This window comes from Cinclus cinclus, chromosome 2 (genome assembly GCF_963662255.1).
Source record: "Cinclus cinclus chromosome 2, bCinCin1.1, whole genome shotgun sequence".
NCBI lineage: Eukaryota > Metazoa > Chordata > Aves > Passeriformes > Cinclidae > Cinclus > Cinclus cinclus.
This window is the reverse complement of record NC_085047.1, coordinates 91,835,566-91,846,189: the sequence shown is the minus strand read 5'-3', so window position 1 is coordinate 91,846,189 and position 10,624 is coordinate 91,835,566. Positions and strand designations below refer to the sequence as shown.

General features: G+C 43.3%; 1 protein-coding gene across 2 annotated transcripts; it reads right to left on the bottom strand.

Annotated features, from left to right (window-relative positions):
• Positions 1-573: 573 nt before the first annotated feature.
• ATP4B (ATPase H+/K+ transporting subunit beta) lies at positions 574-6,801 on the bottom strand. 2 transcript variants are annotated; one of them, XM_062515079.1, is made up of 7 exons: positions 6,690-6,801; positions 5,129-5,257; positions 3,871-3,984; positions 2,870-3,069; positions 1,505-1,567; positions 896-988; positions 574-735 (listed from the first exon to the last, which is right to left on the bottom strand). In XM_062515079.1, the coding sequence occupies exons 1-7, from the start codon at positions 6,799-6,801 to the stop codon at positions 574-576; spliced, it is 873 nt and encodes a 290-aa protein (XP_062371063.1). The 2 variants fall into 2 exon arrangements, with proteins under 2 accessions (XP_062371063.1, XP_062371064.1); XM_062515080.1 differs by having other exon boundaries at positions 1,511-1,567.
• Between the last annotated feature and the right edge of the window lie 3,823 nt (positions 6,802-10,624).

Sequence of the window (10,624 nt, the reverse complement as noted above, 5' to 3'; positions counted from 1 at the left end):
TTCTTTTGAAGTAATTGATTTAAAATGACTAAAAAAACCCCTAAAAGAATTTGACTCAGCTGACTAGTGCAAAAAGCCAATGCATTGGAATAGAGATAATTTTTTTACATTTTTATACATCCTATACAAGAGAGATTGAAAATTTAATTACTCACTAGTATTTCAGAATATTGATTTCCTTTTCAAGCTGATTTCTCATTAACCAAGATTTAGTATCATACATCAATTATTTAGTATGGTTTGAAAAGTGATTGAAAATGATCATTTAAGTCTATACTTGTGTTCTTTGAAGGCACAGCTGCACCCTTTGGGGGAAACTTGTTTTGTACAAATATTTGCGTTAAGGCAGCAGCATCCTGTAGCCATGAAATATTAAGATATGTACACTGAGATAATCTTCATCTTTACACACTGAGATTAGGATCTTGATTTTTAGCTCTATAGGCCAGTTTGCAATAGAAAATGTCTCTTTGCACTGTAATTTATATGGGAAACATAGTGAGAAAATAAATATAGATGAATGTGATACTAGTTTACGCTTCATACATTTTTCAGAAGTGTCTCTGTTGCTGCTCAGTCTTCTATTTTCAGTTTAAATTCCACTTTTCCTTCGTACGGATCGTGAACATTGTCAAAGGTAATTCCAGCTCCAATGATTTTGCACACTATGTTAAGTTCTATATTCCTCGTAATGTTGAGAAATTTCACAGCTACCAAGGGATTGCTGTAGCTAGGCTAGGAGGAGAAATAAAAAAAAAAATAAAAATTTTACACTACCAGTTTAAAAATGAGGTGTTGAAAATAGCCTCTCCAGTTCTCGTAGGATTGCAAAGATGCTCTGTATGTGTTTCACCTTACATAAAGAGAAAGAAAAGTTAAATACAGAAGCACCCACCTGAGCCTTTTTCCCGTAGTAGGGGAAGTAGTGCAGGTTGAAGGTGCCATTCAGGGGGTAGTAGTCCACCTCCAGCGGGTGAGACTCCTCGCCCTGTTTGTAAAACCAGAGAGGAAAAAGCTCTGTTGGTGAGGAAACCATCGACCAGCCTGAGGCAAGTGTTTCAGGGCTGCTAAGTGTGTGTTAAAGCTCAGGTTCAGCAGGCTGTTTAGCACCAGTCTTATTTTTCAATTAAAAATGGGAATCTCCCAGCGTTCTTATTGCCAAGAAAAGCAACAAGTGTCCTTTGATAGCAGCTGGGGGTTCAGTGAGTTGGACCTGCTGAGAGCCTGAGGGAGGCTCACTGAGGTGTGAACATCACTACAGGGAGCTGAAAGCAAACAGCAAATGTTCTCTGCAGCCCAAAAATGCAAATTTTCAGGTGATTTAAAATAGAGCAAACTTGGAGGATTTTCCTTGGTGTGTCAGCTGGTGCAAGAACTTGTGCAGAACTGAGAATATTTGGGATCTTATTTTCAGAACTACTAGGGTATTTTGTTCTGGTCACCACTGCATTTTTTTTCTCTCAAAGCTGCAGTGTTTGAAATGTGTGAGACCCCAACCTCATACCCTTACCACATATGTGCAGTTCACCCTTGGTGCAGTGCCCTTGCCAGGGTAAAACTTGATAATCTGAAAAAGAAAACACATTTGGTCATCTTGAAAATTGTTTTGAGATAAAACTGGGCAATCAATTATTTGAGAGCTGAGCTTCAAAGGATGCTTAACATGTTCTTGTTTAAGAGTCTCTCAAACAAATCACCTCATTTATGTAGGTGAAAAACTGTTGTGGTTGGATATTTAGGAAGCAGGACTCGGCATTACCTGGGATGAGCACTGCTGATGGGCTCCAGCCTGGCCAGAGCAAGTAGCACTGCACCTCCTCCGAGTCCAGCTAGTTTACCCACCCCTACCACCTGCCCTGGCTGATGCACAGGCAGCCAGGGCTCTCTTAAAGCTGTCAATTGTGTGTCAGTAAAGGAAAAGGTGAATATCCGTGCTTTTGATCTTATCCTTCTTAGAAAACCTTGGTTTTGGCAGAGAAACACTTGGGTTGGTTTGATCCTACAAAAATCGTGGGGTTGCAACCTGCAGAGGCAGAAGTGAAAGGAGGTGAAGCCCCCATGTCACTATCCACATCTTTTCTCTGCTGGGGATGGCACCCAGTCTTGCTAAAGAAGGCATTCTTAGAAAAAGCTTCTTTCACTAACCAGAGTCAGGGGCACAGCTCCCCTCTCGATTAGGGCTTGCACAGATCTCTGGAAATGCCTAAGGTGCAAGCTGAACAAAAAATGCAGTGGTTTTTTCTATCAAAAACTGGAGGGGAATTTGAGCTCTTCGCTTTCTACCAAAACTGAATCAGAAGGCTCAGAATTGTACCCAAAAACAAAGTGCTTATGCTTTTGTCTACATCCTGAAAAAAAATTAAAGCATTGAACATTCCCTTTATTCATGTCCAAAAATGTGTTGGTGGTTTTCCCTGAGAAAAATATCTGCTAGGTTTGAGTTTTGGTTTTATAGGTTCTGCTAAAGATTTTCTTTGCCTCCTGGAGAAATAAGATATCACCTCTCTGAGACCACATCAGTTACTGTCACATCCTGGTGCCTCAGCTGAAGGCACAGGGCTGTGGTATTGCATGAGGAAGCTCTTCTGGTGCTAGTTTGTGGGATGAGAGCCCGACAGGGGCACTAACCAAAGTAAATTAAGCTGTAGAGGGTCAGTTCAGAGATCACTGCCCTATGTTACTTTCATAAGAATGGTGGAAAAGTCTCAGGATTTCCCTGGTAACTCTAGATCTCTGTCTAACACATGATTTTTGATTCTCAGTAGAAAGCAGAGTTTAGAACCCATGGCAGCAGAGACACAGCAGCTCCCCAGTGGAGACTCAAGCTACTCTTAATTTTTTCTGCTCAGCACCTTGAACTTGTACTTACCCTGTTCATTTTTATAATAAAACAGGGTTTTCCTTCTGGGTATCCAAACGTTGGATCTGTGATGCCAGAGCAGTTTTGAAGCATGTCTGAGGTAAATTTGCAGGATAGTTTTGTTTTATTTGGGCCATCAAAGGTGTCCTGGATGAAGTATGTATTATTGGTGCAGTTGATGTTCAGATGCTGAGCAGCTGGTGTATATGCTAGATGTGTGAAAAAAGAAAGAAAAAAATCCCTTCTGAAGCTTTTCATATGCAAATTATACATCTCAACATCAGGCTGGAGATTCTGTCATGGGAGACTACTTCTGGTGAAGTCGGGATTAGATGGAACAAGGAAAGTTTTAACTGTATAGGAGCTTGGTTCAGTTTTGTTGCATTTGTTGTTTTTTTTTTTAAATTCCAAGCAAAGCAAAAGAAAAGAGATCAAATTAAGACTGGCAGCTTGTGTTGATAGCTCCATATAAAGTAAATTTCTAATACAATTTTTCTCAATATGTGTGTGGGAAACATGAAGAATTACAATACTAAGGCTCAATAGGAATATAAATGTGCTAAGACATGAGCAGGCAAATGGAGCACATAACCTACTTTGACTGTATTCCCTGAAAACACTATGCTTTATGAGATTAATTATGGCACTTTGATGTTTGTAGTCATAGACAAATTAATTAGATTAATTTAGATGACACTAATTTTTAAGACCTTTTGTCCTCCCTCTTCCTTCAGACTTTCTATTGGTCTATTTTATTAAAGCTGTTTAGGATTAAAGGAAGTGAAAACCCTGAAGCAGAGTCTGGATTTTAATAGATGTGTACATACGTTTGATTTATAGATTCATGAGGTGATTTGCTCATCCCTTTCAGAATATTCAATTTCCACTCAAAATCTGTGATTTGAGAAGGACAAATGTAAAATGGAAGCACTGACTTAAGGTCCTCAGATCTAGTGGGGGAGATAAGGCAGCACCTTTTTTCAATATTACACAAGAAACTTCATTTTTACCTGTCAGAAAAGTGTGAAGAGTTGTCACTAAACCTTCCCAGGTTTTGTTGTCAGATACGTTGTAATAAATTTGTAGTCCTCTATCCCCATAAACATCAGGTCTTATGGTTACACCTTCACAAGGAGGAAAGGAGAAGACAAAGCAGAGGAAAGGTGCCAGGCACAGATTTGTTTATTTAAATTGACAGTAGCAATTATGCTGCATCAAGACTCATTGTAAATGTAGGAGATCCTCCTGCCTTTTTGGGGAGAATTTAACCATGTTAACTATGTTAACAGAAACCACCTCAGCTGTGAGCTGTTCATCCAAAACCCTAAAGCCTGTGCTGCTGCTGAATTATTTTCACATATATCCATGCTGTTACAAGAACAGCTTACAAAATCATCACAGCAATTGTATTGGATCTCCCCAGGACTTGTTAGCAATAACAGTCATGTTAGGTTAAAGAACTAGATCATACAGCAGCACGAGAAACAGCTTTTGAAAAAGCCACACATAATATGTCACAGGAATTATTTTCCCAGCAAACACCAAACTTGCTGAATACTGGCAGTGGAAACTTCAAAGTACAAAAGCATCTGACAGAATAATTTTAGGGCTATTTTTCCCCCTCCCATTGTGGAAACCAGCCATTGGGGTGTGGAGTTTTAACAGTGCACTGATGGTCTCTGAGCATCTCATATAAATCTGTATTCCTAATCCCATATCTTTGTCTTATTTTTACTTCCTTGACTACTGGCACAGCACGTCCTACTGGCAAGGTATTCCTGCTTTCCCAGGGACTTTCCATGGTGCTGGCAAGCATGGATTAACCCATCCCAGGCTGCTCACCCCATTGCCTCTACATCTTGCTGGGTACCCCAAAGCCCTCTGTGGTGCTTGGGGGGTTTGGAGTGGAACCTAGGACTTCCCCAGGGACTGACCCCTGCCCATGGGGAGAGAAGGTGACCTGCTGCTGGCAGGCACCCAATAGCAAGATGAAATAAATTAATATACATGCGTTATTTTTTTAATATTATATATGTTCATAAATATATGGATATATAAATATATTCATATATCAGTATGTAAATAAATGTGCCAGATTTTTTTTTTAAGCCTGAAAGTGTTTCACTTTCAGAGGTTAAACTTTTCAGGGATTGTCTGGGCGGAATTGACCTGATCTATTCTACTTTGGTCTCCTCTCAGCCCTGGGCTCTGCCAATGCCTCTCAGCCCAGCCCAGCCCTACACAGCTGCTACGGGACCCTGGCAGTACCTGGGGATTTCAGCTGGTCTTGGTAATCCGGCTCGTAGGGATTAATTGTCCTCATTAAACAATAAATGGAGAGTGCAAACAGCCCCGACATGACCACGTAGAAAGCCAGGTAATAGAGGCTGATCCATACTGTGGAAAAGAGCAAGGGCAGAATTTCAAATTTTGAGCAAGGATGTGCAGTGCTCTCTCTGCAGCCAGGATGATCCTGGCAGTGGCAGCCATTTCCTTTCCAACCCTTGTCCCCAGGGAAGTTCTCCCTGTAAAGGGACAGGTGCTTTGGAGCATTTTCTTTACACTCAAAAAAATATTCTTAGGCAAAAAAAATTGTGTATTTCTACAAGGATTTTTGAAGGAGTTGGTGCTGAGCTCACATTATTTAAAGCTTACAGGTTATGTGGCATCTTGAAGTAATTTCAGATAATATAACCATTTATCTACTTATTACACATGAACTAAGTGACACAGATGATGAGGTGCTTTTTTTGACAAACCCAAGTTGGTCCTTGTGCTACTTGGATGACAGATGGCAATACTTCAGGAATGTTGGTTTTAGATCCATATTATTTCGCTGCCTTAGACAGCTGAAATCACCACCAACAAAATGTGCCATTTTGCTGCTTTATTCTGCTGTGAGATAATGCAAAATTAATGTTGTGTTTCTGTCTGTATGTGCATAAGGTGTCTTACACATGGCTGGTGCTGTACAAGCAGCCAGTGGTTGTTTTGGAGGGGTACTATTAGAAGCCTCTACTTGTAATCACCGGTGCCTTGTAGCACCTTCTCTACCAACTAGAAAGGCTCACATTTCAGTTGCCTTGCCTGTAAAATTTTGGTTTTAGGAGTAGCCAATAAACTACATGCACAGGCAGGAAAAAAATCACCTGGAAACTTGCAGCTACTCCTACAGTCTGTGGGAAGAGTATGGATTTTCCGTACAATGGTCCTGGCTGCCCATCCCAGAACGTGGATCATAAGACAGATAATCATTGTAGACACAAGTTTGGCTGTGGGAAGGGACGCTCAGCTGAAATACTTGCTAGTATAAAATACATGCTGGCATGAAATACCTGCTAGAATGAAATACATGCTAGCATGCAGTGATAAGAAACAAGATCTACTGAGCAGACAATAATTCAGAAAGGAATTTCAGAAAAAAACCCCTTGTTTCCAAAGAATTGGATAAAACTCACCAATTAAGAAAATTTCTCCATGTACCTGAACCCCATTTTAATTAACAATGTCAAAACCACAGTGTAACCATCACCTCTAGCTAATAATAAGTTTCCTATTATTGTGTTAATTTTTCACCTTTTGAAGTATTTGGTTCAAAACCACTTTGAAGTCATCCATTTGAAGGGACTACATGTTTTGATCTACTTGATCCAGGTCACAGAGCTGCCCAAAAAGTGGCTTAGAAGCACATATGAGAACTGCTGGCTTCAACACATCTACATTGTGTCCCACTCATTAGGATGACATCCCTCCTCCCCCCCTCCCCCCCCCCCCCCCCGCTTTTAAGCATACCAGAAGGAAGAGAAGAGTCTTGTACGTGAAAACCTACCCCAGTTAATTAAGGACCTTCCCAGGAAGAGCTTTGTTTCTGGATTCCAGACAAAACGACGGAAATCTGCCATACGTTCGCTGCAGGTCTTCTTTTCATTTAAAGTTGCCATTTTCTCAGAAAAGTTCCCAAAATGTGTCCTACTTGGAAGCTAAGAAATTCAACTGGTGCCCAAACAGTCGACCAAGAAAAAGACTTTGGGTTTTATACCTTCTTCTCCACTGAAGGTCACCGAGATTGCTTCCTGTGCCAATGAAAGCCACTGCTCACCCCTATCAGCCTTTATAAAGGGTGTTGATAATGCTGGCAAGAGAAAGTTTATTCCTATCAAATGCCCTTCTCCTTTCTCTTGACTACCTTAGCAGGTCAGCAGAGTTACGCATTTTGTGAAGTGCCCGTAGGGTTTGCGATAGACTCTGGGTGATAGCTGTTATCAGAGCAGATAAAGCAATGGAGAACTTGTTTCTCTCTGAGTTTTCTTTTTTTCCCCCTTTCTTTTCCAGGTCACCTGCAAGTAGTAGATACAGTTCTCCCACTACGATATGTAGTCATTTGTTGGAACATAGGATATTGCAGGGTGGGTGGTTAGAAAATAAGTAATGACTTGTTAAATATGCAATTACTTTTGGACGCTGTTTGCAAGCAGATGGAAGACAAGAAGGTGGTTGGGATTTACTAAGGGTGCACCATATCCACCAGTCTGTGAGACAAATGGACTGGTTGGCAAACATGGGCTTTCCAATTCCATTCACCCAGTTTGCCATCAGCAGCCAGGTGGGGAGCTGTGCTTTGGCTTGGGAAGGGCCAGGGGATAGATGGCAGCTGGATGGCAGCTGGGACCATTGTGCAGCACTCAGCACATGGACATCCAGCTGCAACCAGTATGGAGTGGTGTCCCTGAGGGGCCAGTACTGATGCTGGGACACAGCCCATCTCAGTCAAGCCAGAATCATAGAATCACAGAATGGTTTGGGTGGGAATGGACCATAAAGATTAGTTCTACCTCCCTTGACATGGACAGGGACACTTTCTGCTAGACCAGCTTGCTCAGAGATCCATCCAACCTTGCCTTGAGCACTTCCAGGGGTGGGGCACCCACAGCGTCTCTGAGCAATCAATTTCATTGTCTCATCACTGTCACAGCAAATAATTTCTTCCTAGCATCTGATCTGCGCCTGCTGTCCTTCAAGTTAGGGCTATTACCCCTTGTCCCTGAGCATGCAATAGATCTCCCCTGTTTCATATCACTAAAACCCCCTGATAGGCTTCCCTCCCCTCCTCCAAGAGCCAGACCTGGGAACACATGCAAAAATATTAATTATGTCTTCAGTGAGATCCAAGTGGCAGCATGAGGGGCTCAGAGGGAGCACTGGGCTGCATGCTGTGTACGTGGACAACCTGCTCCCAAACCATATCACCTTCACGGACTTCTACCCTGTCCCTCCTCTGTTTTGTAGCAACAGAGACCATGAAGAGAGAAGAACCATCAAGAGCAGAGCCCTTGTAAGTACAAGAGCTCTGAGTGTAGAAGTTTCCCATTGGAAACCTGGGGATTTTCCACCACCTTACAAACAAGCTGACTTGAAACCTGGTGAATTACCACATGCTTGGCATGGCTCAGCCATGGGCAGCATCCATGTGCAGCTGTATCAAATCTGGGATTCTCCTGGAAAGTTGGTGCATGAGTGAAAGTAAACGCTGCCTGCCTGAAGTGGTTTATCAAGGTAGGATGGAGCAATTGCTATCCTATGGGCTCTGCTGAAGGGCTCCTGGACACTGCAGTAATTTTTCAGGACACTTATTACTGACCAGTGGGCAACTCTTCATGGCCCTGCAGGAGGGCTGGTCTAAGGTCATTCTTGCTTTATAGTCCATTAGGATTCATCCAGTGCCCCCTTTCCTCAGCTGCCCCTACAGGGCTGCCCATCAGCATCCAGTGGCATTGTGGCCACTGCAGCCAGCCCTGGTCCCATTGCAGTGGCAATCCCTTGACCCAGAGCCTTTTGTTGTGTTTAATGTACCCCGAACAGCTCAAAGAGGGACTAATGTTTGCTTTTCTTGGCCGGTTTTTAATGCCTGCACCACTGACCTTGGGCTGGCCACTGAAGGGAAGGACAGCTGAGACGTAAGGTCACACAGGAGGGAGGGAAGGTTGTTCAGGACCCTGGAGTGGCACAAGGCTGGAGGTGAGACCTGTCCTGCACAGCACAGCCCAGGCATGGTGGTAGGCAGGGCTAGGCAGGATCCATTGCACTTTTTCTCTCTTGCTGACCAAGGCACCAGCAAGACAAAGCCTTGGCTCAGGGAGACCAAACAGCTCCAAAAGAAGCCAATAGAGAATGTGTTTGCAAGGGTCACACTCCTGTAACCAGAGGTAGCTGAATGATATGTACAAACAGGGAGTTGAAGCCCCTTCCTCTTTGTGTGGTTTGCACAATTAGCAACTTGGGTAATAAGCTTGAAGGCCAGTTTTTCAGTACTGTGCCTAAAAGGTTAGATCCAGGCTGAGATGTTATCCCTTGGAGATGTTGTCCTGAGCAGACCTGTGTGCCAGCACTCCTTGGCACACCAGGCCTGGCTTTATCCCAGGCTCCTTACATGCCACACCAGCTTGAACTGCTCTAAGTTCACCCAGCACTGACTGGGAACTCGGTGTCAATGTTAATAAAACATTAACTTTGTTTACTCATGCTAAGGTCACGTATAGATTCCTCCCTATTGTGGAGGCTGTGCAGGAGGTGGTGGTGGTGGTGGGGAATACCAGGAGGGACAGGTCACTGCCTGAAGCCAGCTCTGTGATGGGGCTCAGCCTGCTGGGTGCTTCCACGATGCTGCCTCTCCAAGCACCATGATTCCAGCCTGCCTCCTGAAGGAGGTGTTCATCCCGTGTGCCTTTGGTGACTCCCCAGTGTGCTGCACAGGCTGCATTAACTGGGAGGAGAATCCATCCTGGTATAGCAAGATGTGGGGGAGGATCCCATGGGCTCCCTCCCTCATGTACCTGGGGGTTGTACACTAGGAAGTTCATCTTCCTTCCATGGCAGAAATGAGGTTAATGCTTTTGCCTTTGGCCCATGTCTGTCTTCTGTATTAAAAAGTCAGAAGGTGACTGGACATGTCAGGCTTTCTCTGCCTTTCTCATGGAGAGGGCAAAAATTTCTCCTGAAAGTTTTCTGAAACAAAAAATTTAGTATGAAAGAGAATCCCAGCCCCTCAGATGGTGTGGCACAGTGAAGGAACACTCTTTGCACACAGCTATCTATGTAGTTTCAGAGTTTGAGGTATGATTTCTTTTTGTGTGTGTTATGTTTTATTCTTTGTCTCATTGTGTTTCACTAACAATCCCTCTCATTTGCCTCTCTCCTGTATTTTGCAGTTTAATAGAAGAAAACACGCTGGCATTTTTTCAAACTAGGGAGCACAGATTCTGTACTTGAAATAAAGACATCTGATCTGCAGCCTGAGCAATTCAGGGAAGCAAAACGAGAAAAACATCTTGGAGTTGAACTGAACTGTTTTCAGCCTCAGGGAAAGCAATAAGAGCAAGGAAGGGTATTAGCAATAGTGCAGAGCTGGGTTTATGATAACACAGCATGATCAGGCACTGGAAAAGGCAAAGCAGCCTCTCTTCAGGGCTTGGCTGGTCTCTGCTTTTCTGTCCTGCTCTTGTCTGTCAAGGGATGCAGACCCCACCAGCCAGACCCCTCTACTCCCCCTCTGCCTCCTGGGAATCCAAAGGAAATTACTGCTATGAAAAACTGCTGAACTGAATGCAAAAATAAACCTAGCAAAGCCCACTGGTGTTTCTTTCAGACATGGTATAGTGCCAAACCTGCTGTTTTGGGGCAACTTACTCCTGCTTGTGGTGTATTTCAGATGATGGCAAATAACAGGGTCCTTGGGAACATGAAACATCCCATGAAACATCTCCAGCA